A 22,944-nucleotide genomic window follows, 5' to 3' on the forward strand; every position below is an offset into this window, starting at 1 on the left:
ACAGAATAGAAAACTAATAATATATATAACGAGTCATTACAAACATTGGTGTACGAACCTGTAGCTCTTGCAAGCTTTTTAATCGTTTCCTCTCCAAACTATCCATAGCTAAATCGTTATCTTTTCTTAGCTGGTCAATAATTTCTTGTGCTAACGACGCATCAATTTTGTGCTGCCCTGCCATCTAAAGAAATTGCACAGGTCTAATGAAACACAACGCATTATATGAGTAGAATATGTAGGCAGTGTTTTCTTTTTGCAAAGACGTTTTTTTAACTTCAAGTTAGTTTCGCGTTTTATAGTCGCGTTTCTTATTCAAAAAACAATTCATTATAAGCAGAAAACGATCAAATATATACTATTAAAGGGCTACTGGCGGCTGAAGTTTCTTGGTAAGGGCTTTGTAGAAATACATTTTCTCAGTGATGTATTTTATTTGCTTCAAAATATAGAAAATTAGTGTCGTTTTCGGTGGATTTTAGAAACATTTTACAGGAGATAACATAGCTAAGCGGATTATTTGTAGAAACAAAAGGGGCCATTGAGAGGGATTATTTTTGATTGTAGTCAGACATTTGACTGAGAGTGACCAGGATTTTAACCTATGAAAATCACTTCCCTATAAACCAGAACCACACCTAAGATGATAAAGGATAAGTCTTAGTACATTTTTTATTGCTGGCATGAAAAATCAAGTCAAATATTTTGTCATATGAGAAGAAAAGATAATTACATTGTATGTAATGCAAAATGATGATTAAAAAACATCAAGGGGAGAATTTTAAATTTCAAAACAGTTAAAAAAGAATAACGGAGGCTTTTGGTTGCACGGGGGAATAGGATAGTGTAGGAGTTCTCCTAGCGTAGCCACCCTCATTTTATTATCGAGTTTCCAAAATTTACTTTTACAAAAAAACATCATACTGGATATTTGTCCCATCAGTCCTGTACATAGTTTTTGGAAAAAGAAAAAACGCGTCACAGAAGAAACATCGTGTTTTTAAAAGTAAATACCAACCTGATCAAACAAGTCTCGATGTGCTTCGCGCACTGCATCTTTGTGCTCTTCGTTGATTTTTTTAATGATCTCAGCACTTTGTTGAGCTTCTTCAGCTTCAAACATGCTTTCTAGAACTGCTTGTTCACGTTCGTGTTTTATTTCGAGTTCTTTTAGACTCTTACCTTCTCTAATCGCCTAGATGTAGTAATAGAAAAAGAAGGTTAGGGTCTTATCCAAGGTAGACATTGTTATTCGTACAAGTCTTATTAGTTTTAGATGATGCCACATTGACCTAATTCTCAAACTTTATCCTCTGTTTTTCTTAAGAAGTGAACCTTTTTTCTAAGGTCATTGTGAGAAATGTCTCGTGTTCCAAGTCACGTGATGTAACAAATATATAAAAATATATGTAAAATTGAGTCTATTTTTACACCTATTGTTAACAAAACAACACAGAAAAACAAGTACAAAAAAAAAAACGGACGAGTGCAATTGGTGACAAAAATATTAACCTGCGCCTTTTCTATCTCCTCCTGTTCCTTTAACTTCTTTATTCGCTCCTCTTTCCGTTTGGCAAGTTTGTCATGGAATGCAGCTAGTTGAGCAGCTTTCTTCGCCTCCATATCACGCTCCATTTTTTCATTCATCTCCAGTTCTTTGTTCATGAGATCTTGAGCTTGGTCAGCAAAAAGAGAACCATTCTCAATCAGCATATCCTAAATAAAACACATAAACTCTTCGTACGCTATGTTATGTTCACATTAGGAGGTTTCTTTCCTGCTAGGTTGAGACTACTTCACAGAAAAGAAGAAGAAACATTGAAATAGAGAAAGGAAGAGCATTGCAACTACTTACCACTTGCTTGGTAAAACTATCACTCATGTGAGAAGTGTATTCCTTAGAATCTCTCTCAGCAAGTTGAGCTTCTCCGTCAGCTTGCGCCTTGCTTTGCTCGAGCAATGCAAGATCTAATGCACTTTGTTGTGCATCTAACTCTGCGGAAAGATTGGGTGTCGCGTTGCATTCAGCTAGTTTTAAGTTGTTTTCCAATGCCTAAATAAAGAAAAAATAAAGAAACATTATAAAGACATTGGTTGCTTATACATGTCAAATGCTTACTATTTGTTAAAATCGGTTACGATACTGACATTGGTACAACAATCTGGATTGTAAGCATTTCTTCGCTTGCGTTAGATCTACTAGTTCTATCTTTTGCCCGAAGATATTTCTTACTCGCATACATCGTATTACATATCGCTTCTCTAAACTTTTTAATAAATAACAAAGGACTTAAAATTCTGATTGATGATTCTGTTTAAAGCAGGCCACACATGATGAAACTAGTTAAGACACTGTGACAGGTTAAATTTGCAATAAATATTTAGCAAGACTCCAATATCATATCTAAAAAAGCGATGATTAACGAAGACTCTCCGCAGGATAAAACGATTGCAAATTGTGATTAACTTAAAACATCAATCATCTGTAGTCGCGAATTCTTTAATAATACCTTTCTTATATCACTAACTAAACACAACATATGGTTTTGCTTTATAACAAATACACAACAAAGTAATTCGTGCCAAACTTACCAATTGTTCATGCTGCCACCGTAAAGCATCTGTTTTTTTCTGTCTCTTTTCAGCAAGTTTTTTCATTAACTCCGCTTGCTGTCTTTCTTTATTTCTCAACAACCGATCCTCGAGTTGAGCAATTGCTTCGTTGCTGCGTTTCATGATGGCATCAATCTCTTCGGGTGTCACAGCACCAGACAGTTCTTCTGCTAATTCTTCTGCTGCTCTTTTGATTGCTGCCTGTCTTTCTGATTCCTGAAAAATTATCAAAATAATATGAATTAGTACATTAGGCATGGAATAACAGCTGGGAATGTTTTTAACGTAATTGGATTGGAGAATTTCTATCAGCGAGAAAATTATGTACCATGCTTCTAAAAGCATAGTTAAATTAAAAACCACTATATAAAACCAGAATCAAAAAAATTCTTGCTGTTGTTTTTCCGATCGAAGAGCAATCGCCAAAAGAGCTTCTCCTGGCTATTTGTTACAAAAACGTTAACAAAAGTAAAAGGTGCTTGAATTCATAATAAAAAAACGTACCTTTTTATCTGAAAATTCTCTCATGGCTCTATCTTCTTCTTCTCTCAATTCTCCTTCCAACTGCATGCGTTCTGCATTCATTGTTTGCAGTAAACTACCAAAATCACCAGCTTTGAATTGTACGACATTACCCAAACCAGAACCTAAACTGAAAGCCATTTGATTCTGTTCTGCCTGGGAAAGCGGTATATCTCCTGCTTGCCCATACATAAAGCCCACAGCTGCTGGCAAACCGTTTGTATCTGATTGAGATGCTGCTGCTGTCGCACCTTAAAATAAAAATATGTCTGCTAATGAACCGTCAACAAAACATTTTAAAAACACAAAATTTGTCGGCTTATTGGTTTGACAAAAAAGCAATACCAACAAAAACAACAAGTATAAACTTACCAGGTAACATCGTTGCAGGGACTGGTTGCAATGAACCGTCATACCTGCTTAGAAGTGCTTGCAGTGTGTATTGTAACTCAGCTTCACGTGCGGCTGATCCACCAGTTAAGGCGTATTGCATGGCTGTTTCTTTCACGCCAGTTTTCTGATGAACTAAAAGAAATTAAAAGAAGATGAAGCTGAGCAATGCAAAAAGACGGCGGGTAGGGCGGTACTAACGATTACCATTAACGCCAGGTTAGAATAACATGAAAGAGACAATACTGAGCTTTGATAACACTTGAAATACTACGTAAGCGTCACATTGAGGTCTTCTTGAGACAGGCACCGAATGCATTTTAATGCTAAAATCGATTAAATTTGCACGGTGAGTTGCACGGTGAGTGTAGCGCCTATTTTTCGTGTATCCGTTACAAGTTAATCAGTATAAGTCATGTTGCGCATAAACAAAAATTATAATTAAGACGCAGCGGAAACAATTACAATTAAAAGAATTGAGGTGGATCTCATGAACTCAAATAAATTCAAGCAGACTACAAAATGGATGAGAAAATATTACCCTCTTTCTCACTTTCGTTATTGTTGTCAATGTTCGCCTGTATAGCGGCAGCTCTTTCAGTAGCTTGAGCAAGCTTAGTTACATCCAAGTTATCCAGCATGTTCTTTAGTCCTTCTGTTTGTTGTGTTATTCGATCATAGAAACCTCTCAAGTCTGACTGGTGGCGAGCAAGTTGAGAAGATATGTGCAGTGTTTGATCCTCAAGTTTATCATACAGGGTTCTCACGTTAAAGTTTTCCAACAAGTCGTTGGCATGTCCACTATATGAGTACGCTTCGAATGCACTTCCTTCTGGTTCACCTCTTGGTCCCAGACCATTAGGATGGTCATCGACACCAGGTATAGGCACTACTGGGATGGGTGCACCAAGACTCTTGTATTTCGGTCGCAACATGCTGATGGGGTATATTCCTAATAAAAACAAAAAGAATTGGAAAAACTATGTTGTGGTTAGCCACAAAGAAAGACGTTCTTCGGAATCTCTTGGCATATTAATTTAATTTTGGGCTTATATTTACATACCCATAGCTCTCGGTCTCCATAAGATGGCCAAGATTACGAGAATAATAATGCATATGATCATGAGTCCTATCAACGCCCATATAACATCCCAATTAGGAGATACGTTGCTTACCTGAAGAAAGAGTCATTTTTATAGTACTTGCGTAGAAAGGAAAAAAACCCAGCATATTATAAAAACCTGTCTTTACCTGACTAGGCCCAATCCCGAATTTGGTGAGAACATTCGGCGTTTGTGCATCCATGCGATCAGCACATGACGAACCTAATTTGGGCACAACCACTATGGTTTGTCGTCTCTCTTCAGCATTGTCGTGGAAGACAAATATACCAGGTTCCGAAAACACGTTTACAAAAGTGGTGATAGTGAGGTTTGTGCTTTGTATTAAAACGTGTAACTGTCTGAACTGACCATAATCAAAGTAAGGATTTGTGTTAAACAAATGATTCTTGGTGTATCGTGGATAGTTACTCGCCGATCTATTATCTGTGTTTAAATTTATCGAAAAGATAACAACTTGGCCGACATTGACGCAAATAACCGGCGACCTGATGCCGTTTGGTTCAACAATATTTGCTCCTGTTGATACAGCTCGTCTTCGTCTTCGACGACTTGTCGAGTTTGTCACTCCTCCGTCTCCTCTTACAGCACTTAAAGCTTCATTTACATTAGCGGGAACTAATCCATAAGGGCCTGCTGCACTATACTGAACAATCTCACACTTCCTTGTCGTGTAATCGAAATCGTTTAATCCATACTCATTGCTTATTGGCGTTTTAGCCACACCGCCTCGTTTATCAGTCACAATAGCATACAGAACGCCTGTTTCTTCTCGCTTGATCTCAAAGGTAGGAGCTTGGAGTAGACAAGTCTGATTGCATATTTCTCTCAACACAATGTATTTGTTGCAGCTACAGCCCCCTCGTGTTGTGTTGAACGAGCCACCGTCAGGTCCACATTCTGTCACGCAGTAATCTGAAGGAAGGTTTTTGGTTCCAATGCATTTCATGGTTCTTGCCTCACGAGCAAAACCACCTGGACATCTGTCAGCAACCTATATACGTGGGTTAATAGAAAAACTGAAATCATAGTAATAATAAATACAAATTATTATTTAGTGGCGTGAACACCTAATTAAACACCCTTTAAAGTAACTAGATGCGATAGAATCAGTATTAGACTAAGTCTGAACTGAACACTTAGAAATAGATACGGCCAATTAAAATTTAACATACCTTGGGTTGGCATGGCTTATCACTATTTCCTTCGGTTTGTTCAACATCAACGACATCATAATAAATGAATCCACCCTCACACACGCATGAACCATCAGAAACTTGAAACGATCGGTGCAATCCAATACAAGTGCACTTCAACTGACCAGGTTCTGCTAGTGCACTGCTCCCGCAAGGACGACACGCTCGCTTCCCTTTCTCATTATTGAACGTGTTTTTAGGACATGGTAAACAGTCGCTTCCCTTAGTAGCTTTTGTCAAATTTCCATACATGCCCGGTTGACAAGGTACCTAAACATCAGTAAATATTTCTCAATGATATAAAAGACTGGTCGTTACATCTTTTAAAAACCATGTGTTAAATAAATACATACAGGCTTAGGTGATCCTTCGGGACAATAATAACCTTCGGGACATGAATGTTCGTACGGATCTTTTGTTCCAAGTGGACAGTAATAACCGGCTGGACAAATAGTACAGTTTATTCGGTCCACATCATTCCCATAAAAACCAGGTGGGCAGATTAAGCAGTTGTTTTCCAAGGATGTTCTGTTACCAGCATTGGTAATAGCTTTGTACCCCAATGGACACTTAAGTTCGTGTGAACTACCAGGTGGGCAGTACACAGGATACTCACAACGTGTAGGGAAGTTAGTCCCGTTTGGACAGAAGTAGCCGCCTGTTCAGAAATAAATATGTTACAACACAATCAGTAGGTTATAGACGAACCACAAGAAGAACGTTCAATACACACAAATACAAGGGATCGATTAAACCCAAATATAAAAAAACGGAGGAGAGGATTCGCTATCTCCACCCTTCTACCTGTTTTTTGTTAATAACTCTTTTTCACTATGTCACACAGCTATGATACTTAGCTACAATACATAACCCTAGATATTGGCTAATACTTAAACCTACCCTTTCTATTAAATCCTTATAATCGATAGGATATAATAACTTCCGCTAGGAACAAGACTAGAACTCGGATATATAAAATAGGTCTATTTTATAAGTCAGCAAGAGACTGTTGGTTGAAGATAAGAAAATAAACTAACCTGGACATAGCCTAGGTTCAGCCGTTTGGGCAGGACACCAGTAACCTCCTGGACACATTGTTTCTAATGAGGCACCATCAGTTAAGTTATTACGACAAAATGTTCTCGGCGCACATGGAATTCCACTATAGTTGGTAGAAGCAAACGGACAGTAAAAACCGCCAGGACAAGGAGAACATTGATCCGCATCTCTAGCACCTGGCGTAATCCTTCGCCTACCCGCAGGACACCATACTGGAATCTGTCCTTCTGGACAATAATGACCGATAGGACATGCACTAGCTGTAAAATTCGGCAGGCCTGTTTCATTACACCAATATCCAGCTGGGCACGGAAAACAGTCGGATAGACTTTTTCCCCATCCTTCGTCTCGATAGGTTAATGCAGGACAGTCAATAGGCGGTGATCCTTCAGGGCAGTACTTACCCGGTGGACACGGATGTACACGCGGGTCTCCTAAAAACACAACAATTCTGCAATTCTAATCAGGCTCAACAAAAGATAGTTATAACAGTATGCAGAGTAAAAACCCGTCAGAAATTAATGCAAAACAGGACTGCAAACAAATGCTAACATCAAAATCACTTGCCTGCAAAACACTCCTGACCAGCTGGGCATGGCAAGCAATCAGTAATATCACCTTTACCACCATATAATGCTTTGAACGTGGCATTTGGACAGGCTGTTGGTTCAATTGTATGGTGGGGACAGAAATAGCCTGGTGGACATGGACCAACCTTGCTTACGGTTGTATTAATACTACTTGGTGTTGGAGACGGGCTACCAGCTTGACACCAATATCCTGCTGAACACTCGCCGACAATAGTACCTAAAAACATTAAAAGCAAAAAAGTGAGAAAAAATTTTGCCTGTAACACATCAAGCAGAGATCACATATTTTTACTAGTGACTCACCTGTTGTGCAGTAAGAACCTGCTGGACACGGCCGACATTGCATAGAAGATTCCAACCCTGTATCATTATCATTTGTATATGTTCCATTGGGACACAGATTCGGGATTTCGGTTTTCACTGGACAGTAATATTTCGGTGGACACTTAACAGGTTTATACACTTTATTTTCACAATAATAACCAGCCGGACAATCATCACAAGACCCTTGCATACGATTTTGCTGATATGTACCTGAAAGTAAGTAATAAACATTATGTAATAGATTAAAGAAATGTAAGTTCCTGATTATTTGGCAGAAATAAGATAATAGGTCCATAAATTTACAGAATAATACTATACAAAATAATGAATTGAAAAGTATAGGTGTGTACCTCCTTCACATTCCAAAGGTAATGCAGTTCCAAGTGGACAGTAATGGCCTACCCAACATGTAAAATTTTGAGGAGTTGATACCGTATTCAGGTGGCCAGCTGGACAATACCATCCTTCTGCACATGGACCCGTGGGAGCAGTTAACCCAGCCACATAACAATAACTGCCAGGTGTACAAGGATAGCATTCAATATCTGTTCTGGCGCCTGTTTTATTTCTAAATTTTCCTCTTGGGCATTTGATAGGTGACGGTGTACCCATTGGACAATAATGACCAGCTGGACAGAGTCCATTTAAAGGATAAAGCGGATGGCTACCATTGGGGGTGATAGACGATGCACCTCCTTGGCAATAAAAACCTTCTTTACAATATCCTTGTGGATTAATGTTTCCATAACCAGGACAAAACATACCTGGTGTACAATCTACACAAGAATTGGGAAAGCTCATACCAGAACGGTTATTATAAGTCCCTGGTGGGCATCTCTGAGCCAGGCCACCTGGACAGTAGTATCCATGCTTACAAGACAGTGGCGTTGTCATATTGTATTCTGGACACGTGTGGCCAGCATCACAGGTGGTACAGCTCTCCTGCGCTTCATTAGCCTGATATGTACCTGGTGTACAACTTTGTTCGATTTGACTTCCTGAAAGAAAGAATACATAAGTAGGTAAAACGTAAAACGTAAAGAACAAGCATAGAGGTTGTATTAAAAACAGGCTATTTTTCTTACCCACTGGGCAAAAGTAACCTCTCGGACACTTATATCCGGTTATACCATCTGTTGGAGTTGGGGTATAAGCTGCTTTTACGCACACATAGCCGGCGGAACAAGAAGGTGGATTCTTCAATTCTTTAGCTCCAATAACATTGCAATACCTCCCTGGAGGACAATCCTGACAGTTCTCCCGCTTTCGCAATCCTGATACTCCTGAGTAATAACCGCGAGGACAGGGTTCAGGTATAGCTGTACCATTTGGACAATAATACCCTTTTGGACACAAATCATTAAAGAAATCGAATGACCACGATGTAGCGTTAATGTACTTGATAGGAGTTGGTGATTTGGCAGCTTTTACACAATAGTAACCGGCATAACATTTTCCAGTAGGTGCAGATAATCCGTCTGTTTCACAATACGTTCCATTAACACAATCCAGGCATTGATCTATGCTTGCAAAGCCAGCATCAGGACCGAACGTTCCAGCTTTGCAGGGATACGATTTCTTGTATGATGTTCCAGCTGGGCAGTAATGACCAGTGGGACAGTGTTTAGGTGTAACTACAGGCCCTTCTGATGGATCGCAGTAAAATCCAGGTGGACATTCTATACACAAATCTTGTGTGGAAACATTTTGGTACGTACCATTACCACATGGGATAGGATATGGTGAGCCAGTTAGACAGTAGTGACCTGGCAAGCAAGAAAAGGTGGATGGTGTTGCAGAAGATTGACCACCAGGGCAGTAATATCTTAAACGAAAGAGAAAACATGTAACTAAAGAGGACATAAACTACATACAAATGAAATTAGTCACAATAGGTAGTAATTACTTTTCAGCACATTGACCAGTTTCTCTTGATAAACCTTTTGTTTCACAATACCAACCAGCTGTACAATTCATACAGTCACTTTCCTTCTCATTATTAGTACTATTGGAGAATTTCCCAGCTGAACAAGACCGAGGAGCAGGAACTCCTGAAGGACAATAGTGTCCTGTTGGACAATCGACTTGTCTTGGAGTTGTTGACTTTCCAGTACAGTAATATCCAGCACTGCAGTTGGCAGATGGAGAATCCAAACCAGCATGTTGACAATATTTACCTGCTGGACATTCTGTTGGTTTTGCACTTCCTTTGGGACAGTAATGGCCTGCTGGACATATATCACCTAAAACGTTTTAAACAACAAAGGAACAATAAAAACGCACTTTTAAAGAGTTATTGTAAAAACATTACTAGCTCTGTTCAGATTTATTTGCAGGGTAAACTTAAAATATATGTTACCTCTAGTATCGTTAACTGATGGGCAGACACAACCATACGGCTTGTAACATGTTGAATTAACTGAAGTTGCATTTGTTGGATCAATGCTACCATATACACCTGGTCTTGACGAACGTGCTCCCATACGACAAAAGAAACCAGCATCACATTCACCATTTGGTGTTACTCGTCCATATCCTTCACAATAGAAACCAGGTGGACACAAAGTACAAGCATGTACACTTGATTGGCCTGTTTTGTTGTTAAAACTGCCTGGTGGACAGGCATACTGGGTGGAAGTTCTTGTCCCATTTAAACAATAGTGGCCCGGTGGACAATCATATGGGTGGACAGTTGTACCATTGCAAAATTTACCTAAAAAAGAGGGGGTTTTTCAGTGAAGAAACTATGGCCTAAAAACGACAAAAAGCAACAAGAAAAAACAAAACTTACCACCTAAGCAAAGAAAGCATTTCTGAACTTTATCGGCGTTGGAGTAATAACCAGCATGACATGGCGCCGGAGTGGATGTATTTGCTGGACATTCATGTCCTTTTGGACATATGCCACCAATCCCTTCATGACTTCCAGTTGGGGCTTTTGTGTCTACACCTATTTGGCACCAATACCCTGGATCACAAACACCAGTTGGTTTTGACAACCCGCTTCCCTCACAGTAAGAGCCTGCTGTACAGTTTGTGCATTCTGAGATATATTTCAAACCAAGCCTGGCTCCATATGTTCCTGATGGACACGGTTGGATATCAAAACCAGTATTACCAGGACAGAAGTAACCTTGTTGACATAAATCTGCTGCTACTTGTCTTGTACACATATAGCCTGGTGGACAGATTAGGCATTCCCAAGCACCTGAAAAAAAATGACAATGTATTACTTAAAATAAACACATGTTTTTACTTATTCAGTTCCCTTCAAGAAAAATACATCGACAAAATAGTAAATGGTAAAAACTTCAGAAAGGACTCAAGAAAATATTTGAATACCTGTATTGTTCATGTATGTTCCATTTCGACAAGGTTGTGGTTTTGTTGAGCCTGGTGGGCAGAATGTACCTACAGGACATATATCACCAGTGGTATTGTCACTAGGGTTCATAACTTTAGCACCGCCCAGACAGTAATATCCACGCTGACACAAACCACTCACGTTGGTTAAACCTGGTGAATCGCAGTATGTTCCAGGAAGACATGCTAAAAAACCATTTACAATTTTAATTACGCAGTCTTTACATGGACTTGAGATTGGGTTTTAAAGAGTAGTTTAAACCACATTGTAAGAGAATTGAGCTGATATGTAGTTTCTCATATCAGGTATGTAGAAACTGCAGAAGCAGTAAGACACGTGCACAATAGCTTTGAAATAACATTTACCTAAACAGTCTTCAAATTGTGATTTCTGCTCAAATGGTTGAAAAGTTCCTTCAGGACATTTCTTAGGGGAAGGCGTTCCTTTTAAGCAATAGCTTCCATTTGGACATTTCATGCCATAAGACTTTCCATCTGGTGTTGATTCAATAGATCCACTTATACACCAATAACCAGACTCGCATTCTTTGAAAGGTTTTGTTGCACCTGATGTAGGACAATACCAACCAGCTGAACAAGGTGCACAGCTGGATGCATTATGAAGACCTGTTGAATTACTATATGTTCCTGAAAGAGTAAAATTAAAAGGAGATCATACATAGGTATTATTAACCCTATAATAACTGTTTATAAGGGCGATTCCGGAGAGTATTGACCGACGTCAAAGCATTGCCCGAGCTTGTGAGGGCAATACGCGACAGAGGTAAATCAATATTCTCCGGTATTGCCCGACATAAACAGTTATTATATGGATTATTATCCAGGTGCTGCATTTTACAAAAAACATAACATTATAAGCAGGACGTAGAAACCATGTCTTTATAGACACTATTTCCATGGAACGGACATTCAAACTAAAAATAATTTTTTCGAATCGAATATCGTGTAAACATTACAGGTTTTTATCGTAGCTACAAAAGAAAAAGATAAAGTAGGTTTCACTACTTTTTCGCGTTTTGTTCACTTTTTTCCGTGTTTATTTACATTTAACGCTACTATATTTAAACTATAAACACGGTTGCTATGGTAGCGGGCAATACCGTGGAATATTGCCCGCTATGACGTAAGTTTTAACCAATCACATTGCACGATTTTCGAAAATATTGATGCCGCCCTTTTGCCCGGGTAATAAAACGATATATTTTCCTGCAATAAAAACATTGATATAATAGGCTGTATTATAAATTAAGAAAGAGATGCTAATTAAAATTTATCATTCTACCTTTTGGACATTCTGTTCCTGATGATGATTGTTCCTGACAATATTTCCCTTCTGGACATATATCACCTGATACAACATCAGTTGGTGTGGGCGTAGATGCACCAGATTTACAGAAGTAACCTGAACAACAAAATATAACAAAATAATAAATAAACATCTTAAAGTACAGGTTTCTGTCTTATCCTTTTTCGAATATAAGATTTCTTACCAGGTGAACATGGTCCTGAAACAGTTGTATTGCCATGACCACCACAGTAAAAACCAGGATCACAAGGTGAACAATCCTTATGAGATTCCAAACCAACTAGATCACTGTATGTTCCAGGTAAGCAAGGATATTGACGAATCGAAGATGTATTGGAAGGACAGTAATAACCAGGTGTACAGTTGCGTGGTTGAATGACACCTTGACCAGGTGGTAATAGAGTAGGATCACAAGCAAATCCACGTGGACATAATTTACAGACATACATTCCACTGCTGTCTTGGTATTCACCTAAATGGAATTTCGTGATTATAACTTATGACATACTGAACAAAATTTGGATAAAGATCAGGCCATTATAAACCTTGTATATGGTTTACCTGCAAAAACGATATGTTGTAAATATGCAGAAACACAATAATAGGGTAGTATACCTGCCGGGCACGGTAATGGGGAGCCAGTTCCTGTAGGACAATAAAATCCTTTGGGACATTCCACTGTATTATTTCTTGATGATCCTGATGGACAATAAAAACCTTGAAGACACAGAAATATGGATTCTGTCATGCCAGGGAAAGGACAATAAAATCCAGCTGAACAGTTACTACAATGGTCTTGATGATACTTTCTTAAATCAGGGTTAAATGTTCCTACAGGACATTGTTTTTCAACGGGAGTTCCTTCTTCACAATAATGCCCTCTTCTACACTGCCTAGGGGTACTTGATGTTGAACCCCAGTCACAATAATAACCTGCAGTACAATTGCCAACTGGTGAATGTAACCCTTCAGTATCACAATGTTTTCCTCGGTCACACATCATTGGTTGAGAAGAACCTCTAGGGCAATATGATCCTTGAGGACATATGCTTCCGGTTTGATTAACTGAATAGATTGGGCACGTGTAAATATCTGAACTATTGTGAGCTATGTTTGTATAATTAACAGGCCGGGGAGTGTAAGCTCCACTTTTGCAAAAGTAACCTTGGTCACAGAAATCATCAGGTATTTTGTTTGCATAACCTGCACAATAATAACCTCCAGGACATGGAAGGCAGTCTCGTGGTGTAGTTGCTTTTGTTTGGTTGTTATAAGTTCCTGGCGGACATGGAAACGGAGATGTGGTGCCAGACGGACAATAATATCCCATTGGACATTCATTGCCATAAGACTCTGCAGTAGGGTTAGGTAAGACAGCGCGTCCTTTACAAAAATAACCTGGTAAACATGTTCCATTAGGAGCTGGTAAACCATATGTTGCACAGAAACTCCCTCCTTCACAATCTGTGCATTCATTCAAGTGTCCCAGCTTAGCTCTATTGCCATAAGTACCAGGTGGACAGGGAAGAGCTTGGGAATACCCAGATTCACAATAATATCCTTGCGGACAAGGTCCTCCACCTTCTGACTCATTATGTGGATTTGGTGTTATAGCTCTGTCTTCACAGTAATATCCTACATGACATTTATTTTCAGGATAAGTCATGGCTTCACGATCGCAATAATATCCTGGTGTGCATGGATGACATTGATTGTGACTTGATCTTTTTGTTTCATTACCAAAGTAACCTTTTTGACATGGATATGAAGTGTAGGTTGTGGTTCCATTTGGACAGTAGTATCCTTTAGGACAAACAAATGGATTGACAACACCATGAGTAGTACTGTTAACACCGCTGGCGTTAAGCTTGTGGGCTTCAATAGGATCACAGTAATATCCGTCAGGACATTCTATACAGAAACCTTTTTCTGCAAGTGGTTGGTAGGTACCTGGGGGGCAAATACTATGTAAATGACTTCCAGTGGGACAATAGTGGCCTGGTTGACATCTTTTATCTGCTGGTTCAGGATATATTTCCCCAGTAGGACAATAAAAGCCTACAGTGCAGTTTCCACGTGGTTCAGGTAATCCAGATCTATCACAGTACATTCCTGCAAGACCTAAATTGAATAATAGTACAGTAGACAAGAATACTTCATAAATTGATGAGTTTGTTAACATCATCAAAAAGCAATATCTTACATGGTATACAAGCATTTCTGTAATTGTTACCAAACCCACGTGCAAAATATCCAGCTTCACAAGCTTTTGGTGTTTTGCTTCCAACCTCACAAAAATGTCCTGGGGGACAGATATCACCATACGTTTTATTTACAGGTTTTTCTTCTATTGTACTGCCATTACAGTAATGTCCTGCTCCACAAGTTCCAGACTCTTTCGATAGATGATTTCCATTACAATAAAAACCAGGTGTACAAGGACGAGATCTTTCAGAGCCAGGAGGGCAAAATGTTCCAAAAGTACACATGCCGCCTAATACAAAAAGATTAAACAATTGCAGGACAATAAAAATTAAAACATTAAAAATTAGATAGCTTTAAATTGGAGAATACATTTGATTTCTTTAATATTTAACCAAACATCATCAAAAGTACTATCTCACTAAACACTAACCTTAGATTCTACTATTATCTAAAATCACACAAGCCAGAAAACAAAAATAAAAAATACATACCAATATTATACAATGGACAAACCCAAGTGTTGTTATAAATTTCATTTCCAACTGGTTTGTCTGTCCATGACCCACCGCTGCAGTACCAACCACCAGCACATAAACTAGTTGGGTTCGTATTTGCAACTCCTCTACAAAATGAGCCTGGTGGGCATGTTTTGCAACTTGATAGAGATGAGCCTGTTGTAAAGTTCTTGAAAGTTCCCTCAGGACAAGCCAGCTTTGATCTAAATATATAAATTACAAAACAGTATGTTTCATCAGAAAACTGACAGTAAACAACAATTCAAATTAAAAAGTGTACGAAAAAAATATAATAACATACCCATTTGGACAATAATATCCGGTTGGACATTCAGTAACATTGTTTGCTCCTTCTTCACAGAAATGACCGGACAAACATGGCAGACACTTTGATTGTTTTGTTATGCCATTATATGTACCAGGTGGGCATTTATAAGGTGTTGATGTCCCATTTGAACAGTAATGTCCTATAGGACATGGACCGTAATCCGGTGTTGTTGTTGAAGGGTTTGGCACTTTGGCACCTTTTCTACAGAAGTAGCCAGCATAACATTTTTCGGTTGGAGAAGATAGACCATCTGATTCACAGTAAAATCCATCTTTACATGGTATACAATCTGAGAGGCTCTCGCCATGAGTTTTGTTATTAAATGTTCCTGCAGGGCATGCAATGGGTGATGAAGAATTACCCTGTGGACAATACGAACCTTCTGGACAAATACCAGCTGTACCTTTATGACCAACAGAAGGTGTGGCAGTATCAGAACCATTTAAGCAATAGAATCCTGCGCTGCATGGTCCAGATGTAGAAGTAGCATTTAAAATATCACAGAACTGACCGGCTGTACAACTTAAACATTCAACAGCTGATGACAAGAAGCGAGATGGGTTGAAGGTACCTGTTGGGCATGGTTGTAAATTCCTTCCAGTTTTACGAGGGCAAAAGAAACCTGCAAAAAACATTGCATCCGAGTGTTAGCTTTGGTACCATTATATGCTTATATGTTATAAGCAAAATAAAACAAGATATTTACATTTCGCAGGTTAGCAAAAAAACCTAACAAACATAAGTTAAAAAAAATTGTACAAAACATACCCGGTGAACATGGCTCTGGCGTTATTTTGTTAACACAGAAATATCTTTCTGGACAATCGACACAAATACTTCGTTGGGATTGGTTCGTAAAGGTGCCTGGTGGACAGGGAATTGGCACACCGGTGCCAATTGGACAATATGCACCTTTTGGACATACAGTTCCTACAACAACAACAACAACAAAAAATTACACGATAAAGCTACAGCTAATTCTAAGTTTACAAATACATTAAGAAAGAAAAATTGAAGAAAAAATCACAACTTATCCTGCCAATAAATTTTCAAACACCATAAATATTAGGAGGGTACCTGTAACATCATTCGGAGAGGGTGTTGATGAATTTGCGCTACAGTAATACCCTGCACTGCAATTACCAGAAGTTGCGTTCAACCCAACACCACTGCAAAATTGTCCAGGTGTACAACCCAAACACTGATGAGCATGGCCGATTCCACTAGAAGGATTAAATGTACCTGAAGGACATGGTATAGTTGAATTTGTTCCAGATGGGCAATATTGTCCTACAAGAAAATGAAAAAAGGATGATCTCTTTAGCTAATTTTAATGTAGCTTCTGATACATAGTACATCAACTAAGAATTTGTTAAACAACAAAGTTTAAAATAACTGATGCACCAAATAGATAAAAAATATGTAGCAAAATAAGGTTAAAAATTTACCTTGTGGACATATGTATCCAGTAACGCCATCATTAGGTGCTTTAATCATAGCACCACTAATGCAATAATATCCAGCCTCGCAGTTTCCTGTCCACGTGCTGAGTCCACTCCCCTCACAATACCTTCCACTAGGACAAGCAGTACATTCTTCCTGTGTTGAAAGTTTGTCACTTGCACCATAAGTACCTGTATAGAATTCAGTTTATTAAAAAAAGACAAGTTTCAGTGGTGTACAACACATGGTTTCAATGCAAGTTATGACAAAAGAATCACCCAGTTTTAGTAAGCAAATAAGTAACGGGAAGGTTTAATGTCCTTTGGGATTCCATCCTAATGGCTGGCTCTTCCTCTTCCATAAAAACATTGAAAGCATTGTAACACACTGTTCACATAAATTTTGCTTCTGGCTTTCACGTTTGCACAAAACTAAAGCTCTCAAAACATCTTATGTCAACCAATGAAGCAATTTATCAAGTTAAAAAAATTACCATTTGAGCAAGGATATTCTCTTCCTGTTTTCATTCCCTGCGGACAGTAATAACCTTGCGGACATGGTGTTGGAAATTGCATGCCATGAGTACAGTGAGTGTCATTCAGAATGAGACCATTACAAAAGTATCTTTCAGGACAAACTTTACAATTAGATCTATAGAATTTGTCTTGATATGATCCAGCAGGGCATGGTAATTCCTTTATGCTACCTTCTGGACAGTAATGTCCAGGAGTGCATCTATGGCGAGAATATAAGTACAATAATTTTACATCTACAAAAAATTAAGAATCCAAAATTATAACTAATTATAACATCTTTGACTCATTTAATTAACGTTAATAGCAACTAAGTTTCGTAGAACACAATGATAGGTACCTAAATTCCTCTGGTGTACTTGTATTTTGACCAGGTGGGCAGAAGTACCCAGCACTGCAGTTTCCACTTGAGTTTGTCATTCCCCACCCACTACAAAAATGGCCAGCCTCACAATCTGAACAATCAACTGGGCCTTTATTTCCTATAGCAGATGAGTATGTCCCAGGAGCGCAAAGCTGTGGTACAGAGGTAGCCTCTGGACAATAACTCCCAGCGGGACAAATATTACCAGTAATATTATCTCTTGGTGATTTCGTTTCTGCATTGATTCTACAATATGACCCTGCTTCACATGGACCAGTAACATTTGATAGACCCGGAGTTGCACAGTAAAACCCTAAAATATAATAGAAATACAAAAATATAGAAGAAACACATTGATAATACAGTTATTTTCGATTGAGTTTTTATATAAATAATAACGTACCTGGTGTACAGGACTTAGGTTCACTTGATCCTTTGGGACAAAATTGACCCCTCTGACATTGGCCTCCTGTCGAAATATTTGAACAAAAACAAGTATCACTAGTTGAATTCCCCAAATCAGTTGGTTTAGCCGACCAAGCTCCTCTGCGGCAATACCATCCTGGGTCACAATCATCAAAAGGCTTATCAGCTCCTGAGCTTGGACAGTATTTTCCAGGATCACAAGGTAAGCAGTCACGTTCTTCAGACTTTCCAGTTCTATTGTTGTATGTGCCAGGTGGGCACGGATATGCATATGGATGTGATGTTCCATTTGGACAAATGTGTCCCACTGGGCATACATTAGTGCAAGTTGTAGTGTTCTCAGGGCAGTAATATCCAGCACAACACTTATCGCATTCACTCTGACCTGTTCTACTGTTGAAAGTTCCTTTCTCACAAGCCAAAGGGTATGATGTGCCCTCTGGACAATAATGACCAGCAGGACATGGACCTCCAGACGATGTCACTGTTGGTGGGTTGGAAACCTCCGATCCAAATAAACAATAGAAACCAGCATCACAAGGACCAGAAGCATTCATCAGGCCCTGACTTCCACAAAAGGAACCAGGTTTACAGAGTTGACAATCAGTAGCTTTCGCCAAATGAGTCCTGTTACTAAATCGTCCTAGTGGACATGGCTGTGGCACCGATGTATTCCTTGGACAATAGTTACCGAGTGTACATGGTCCACCTATACCTGTATGATTCGTCTCAGGTCTGGCTGTATTTGATCCTAATTCACAGTAGTAACCCTCGTCACAGGTAGCTTCAGGTGAAGTTGCATTGTAGTATGGACAGTACATCCCAGGTGTACAAGGCTGACAGGCTATTTAAAATAATAAATAACTAACTGACTATGCTGTTGTAACATTTTCATTAAGTAGAATAATAGAACTAATGAGGTTGTATTTAGTTATTTTATCTGCTAAATTAACTTCTTAATTTTTAAATGGGAAGTGGTATGGTAGAAAAAATTGTTATACAAGGTATGAATATAATGGTTTGTATTTACTTTAATAGTCTTCTCATAAATGTTTTTAAGTACCAACAAAAAGTCTTAAGATCACATAGATTAACCAACAAATATACTAGTTATTTAGTTGACATACAATATGGTATATCTAGTACTCACTAAATACAGAGTACGATATAGCATGTACGTTTTCAGTTCTGACATTTTTGTATCATTAGTAAACAAATGAATTTTAGATTAGGACAAACAATAAAAAACATGGGACTCTGATCAGTTAATAAAAAAAGTTGAAACCATTGATAGTGTTCACTAAAATTTAGAAAAAAATTTCATGATTTTCAGAATTTCCGTGGCTCTTGTTTTGTGCCCATATTGTCATGTTTTTTGTGTCTAATATAAGATACTGTTTCTCTACTCTTATCAAAGTATAATTGAGATCCCTAATTATGCTACCTAGTAAGTAACAAGATACAAGAAAGCAACTTTATACTTACAAGACACATTGTAAAGTCCATAGTTTTTACTAAAAGTCCCTGGTGGACATGGTTTCCAGTCATAACCTGTTCCAATAGGACAATAGAAACCAGGTGGGCAGTCCCTTAATGTTATGTGATCACCAACGCAATATGAACCAGCCGGACAAGTCAAGCATACTTTAGCTAATATATCAGGCATGTATGAACCATCCTTAAAAAAGAAGTTGAATTGCGAAAATTTTTAGTACTATAATAGCTTTTGTTACATTGATACCTTGCACACAATATACCTGACAAGGCAAAGGAAGTTTTGTTCCTTTAGGACAGTAATGACCCGCGGAACAATTGCCACCAGTTGATGTGTCCAATGGCTTTGCATAAATTGCTCCAAGTGCACAAAAGTATCTTTCATCACACAAACCAGTAGGATAAACAAGACCATCATTTAAACAGTACATTCCTGGTGCACAGTTCGTACACTCTTTTTCCGTTTTTAAACCAGTAAAATTGTTAAACGTTCCTGCTGGACATTTAACTGGTGTAGGGATACCTTCTGGACAATATGTTCCTTCAGGACAGACACGACCAGAAATCCCATCTGTAGGTGTTGGTGTCCAGGAGCCACTAATGCAGTGGTAACCTGCACTACAATTACCAGTCCAAGTATCTAGAGATCCTAAAAAGGCCAAATTTTTTTTATAAAAGTGATTGTACAGTAACGCCATCAATGACATAAGCATCACATATTTTACAGAGAGCAATTTGACTATTTAATTTTTTAAATAATATAATCACCAAACATATACTTTCAAATTATGATTAGCGCTCCAGTTACTTATATACAACTCTTTTTACAAAATTACATGATTTTTGAGTTCTCACCATGACAATATCTTCCAGCAGGGCATTGCAAACATTCACTCGCATTTGTTAATTTTATGTTGTTGCCATATGTACCATTTGGACAACCGAATTCAGTAGCAAACTTTGTACCATTTGGACAATAAAAACCAACAGGACACTCATATGAAGTATAATCAGATATGGGTGCATTTTTTCGATCACAGTAATATCCTTCAACACACTGTTTACATTTCCACTGTTTTGTCAAATCTGTCCAGGTTCCAGATTCACACTTAACTTGGTCTGGTGAACCTTCTGGACAATAATGACCTTGCTGACATGTAAAAGATGGTGGGTCTTTCTGACTCTGACCAGGTGGACAATAAAAACCAGGATCACAAGGTCCTGTGGGTTCTATATTACCATCATTTTGACAATATTTTCCTGGTTCACACAAGGAGCAGTTAGATTCTTGTTGATTTCCTGAAATAAGGAATTCATGGGTTACAACAGGACAAAGTAATATCAAAAGGTCCCACAAAAGAACGTCTGTCTCACAACCAGAAATGTACTGTAACAGAATGGTTAGAATATATCATTCATTTTTACTCTTTATCCATTGTGATTTCAGACACAATGTAGAAAGGAACGAAGGCAAGAAATATTAGCTTTGTTGTCAATATCAAATCACAACACTGCTTATGCAGCAACTTACCAGTTCTATTGGAATATCTGCCTGAAGGACATGGAATTGGGCTGTGTGTACCTTCTGGACAATAGCTACCTTCCGGACATAAATTTCCAACAATATTATTAGTCGGAGTAGGTGTTGATGACCCATTCAAGCAGTAAAATCCAGCAGCACATGGACCTGTAGTATTTGCATTGCGCTTCCCAGCACAATAATACCCTTTTTTACATGGCAATGGTTCATAGGAACCTTCTGGGCAATAGAACCCAGGTTGACATTCTCCACCTAAATTTAAAATGAGAAAGTTGGCAATCTATGAATAATATCTATATTCTAACCATGTTATGCAGTTCATAACTTATTAAAATTGGTATTTATTGTGTTAAATACAGATTTTCTAAACCTACATAAACAACTTAAAGCTACAGTCAGATAGTAGAATGTTGACAAAACTAAAAACTTAAATTGCTTTCAATTTTGCTTTAATTAAAACAACGTATACCTATTTAAAAAAAACTTACCAGTCATTATACTTGGACACAAGCAATCACCAGAAGTAAAATTATTATATTCAAGAGGTGTTCGGCTTTTTGACCCCTGCACACAGAAGTATCCAGGAGCACATTTTCCAACAGGGTTAACAAGTCCATTTCCTGCACAATATTTTCCTGGTGGGCAAACAAAACAGTCTGAAACGTTGTGTCCATTGGTCTGGTTACGAAAGGTTCCACTTGGGCAAGGAAATTGTTTGGCGTACTTTGTTCCATTTGGACAAAAATGTCCCTGAGGACAAGAGTATGGTGAATAATCAGAGATATTAGCTGGACAATAATAACCAGCTAAACATGGCCAACACTTTGAAGCTCCACGAACAGGCATATAAGTGCCTGGTAAACAACCAGGTGGAAATGACGTTCCTTGAGGACAATATTTTCCAACAGGACATGGACCACCTGTGTGGTCTTCAACCGCATTGTTTTTAGTTTTAGCACCTCGTAGACAATAAAAGCCTGCATCACATTGCCCTAAAATATCCAATGGCAACAGTCACAACAAATCCAAATATTTGTTTTATAAAAAGATTAAAAGAAAAATGTACTGTTTAGAAGAAAACTTTACTTAGATTTAAAAGAAACAATTGGAAAGTTTAAAAACCTTTAGCATAAAATTTAAGGCTTGGAAATTGTTCCAAGGTTCCAAAAATATATAAACCTACCCGATGTTTCATTTAAACCGGTCTGGCCACAATAATGACCATAGTCACACAGCGTACATTCGGTTTCGTTCTTTAGTCCAGGTGCTTTTGAATAAGTCCCAATATGACATCCCAGTGGTATATCCGTCCCCTTTGGACAGTAAAAACCTTCTGGACATATACCACCATCTCCAGAAAATGAAGAACCCGGCCTACTTGTATTTACACCTTGCTTGCAATAGAAACCAGGATCACACAAGCCAGAACCATTGTTTGATGTAAATTCTGTCACTGCATATTTAGAGCAATGCATTTTGGGAGGGCAAGGTAAGCATTCATTACGTGCTGTCAAGCCACCCTGCAAAATATCAATAGCAATATAGCAAAGCTTTGATAAATTTGTTAAAAAAGATGCATTTATGATAAGGC

General features: G+C 38.3%; 1 protein-coding gene across 1 annotated transcript in view; it reads right to left on the reverse strand.

Moving 5' to 3' along the window:
- LOC130636659 (uncharacterized) overlaps positions 1–22,944 on the reverse strand; it is a 59,817-nt gene that overhangs the window by 7,899 nt on the left and 28,974 nt on the right. The window contains exons 33-72 of the mRNA XM_057446452.1: positions 22,537–22,873; positions 21,842–22,345; positions 21,345–21,605; positions 20,669–21,112; positions 20,077–20,462; positions 19,805–19,997; positions 18,297–19,163; positions 17,870–18,206; positions 17,490–17,731; positions 17,002–17,187; positions 16,631–16,843; positions 16,322–16,483; positions 15,527–16,175; positions 15,202–15,428; positions 14,709–14,999; positions 13,121–14,626; positions 12,690–12,977; positions 12,482–12,601; positions 11,545–11,826; positions 11,158–11,364; positions 10,607–11,023; positions 10,175–10,528; positions 9,722–10,058; positions 8,901–9,640; positions 8,166–8,813; positions 7,795–8,025; positions 7,469–7,708; positions 6,880–7,335; positions 6,196–6,500; positions 5,822–6,112; positions 4,777–5,640; positions 4,589–4,700; positions 4,067–4,477; positions 3,508–3,660; positions 3,118–3,386; positions 2,593–2,829; positions 1,856–2,053; positions 1,513–1,716; positions 1,019–1,195; positions 59–184 (exon numbers count right to left, since the gene is read on the reverse strand). Of these exons, the coding sequence (XP_057302435.1) occupies positions 59–184; positions 1,019–1,195; positions 1,513–1,716; positions 1,856–2,053; positions 2,593–2,829; positions 3,118–3,386; positions 3,508–3,660; positions 4,067–4,477; positions 4,589–4,700; positions 4,777–5,640; positions 5,822–6,112; positions 6,196–6,500; positions 6,880–7,335; positions 7,469–7,708; positions 7,795–8,025; positions 8,166–8,813; positions 8,901–9,640; positions 9,722–10,058; positions 10,175–10,528; positions 10,607–11,023; positions 11,158–11,364; positions 11,545–11,826; positions 12,482–12,601; positions 12,690–12,977; positions 13,121–14,626; positions 14,709–14,999; positions 15,202–15,428; positions 15,527–16,175; positions 16,322–16,483; positions 16,631–16,843; positions 17,002–17,187; positions 17,490–17,731; positions 17,870–18,206; positions 18,297–19,163; positions 19,805–19,997; positions 20,077–20,462; positions 20,669–21,112; positions 21,345–21,605; positions 21,842–22,345; positions 22,537–22,873 (14,472 nt within the window). The remainder of the gene's footprint in view (positions 1–58; positions 185–1,018; positions 1,196–1,512; positions 1,717–1,855; positions 2,054–2,592; positions 2,830–3,117; positions 3,387–3,507; positions 3,661–4,066; positions 4,478–4,588; positions 4,701–4,776; positions 5,641–5,821; positions 6,113–6,195; positions 6,501–6,879; positions 7,336–7,468; positions 7,709–7,794; positions 8,026–8,165; positions 8,814–8,900; positions 9,641–9,721; positions 10,059–10,174; positions 10,529–10,606; positions 11,024–11,157; positions 11,365–11,544; positions 11,827–12,481; positions 12,602–12,689; positions 12,978–13,120; positions 14,627–14,708; positions 15,000–15,201; positions 15,429–15,526; positions 16,176–16,321; positions 16,484–16,630; positions 16,844–17,001; positions 17,188–17,489; positions 17,732–17,869; positions 18,207–18,296; positions 19,164–19,804; positions 19,998–20,076; positions 20,463–20,668; positions 21,113–21,344; positions 21,606–21,841; positions 22,346–22,536; positions 22,874–22,944) is intronic.

Source organism: Hydractinia symbiolongicarpus, chromosome 3 (genome assembly GCF_029227915.1).
Source record: "Hydractinia symbiolongicarpus strain clone_291-10 chromosome 3, HSymV2.1, whole genome shotgun sequence".
NCBI lineage: Eukaryota > Metazoa > Cnidaria > Hydrozoa > Anthoathecata > Hydractiniidae > Hydractinia > Hydractinia symbiolongicarpus.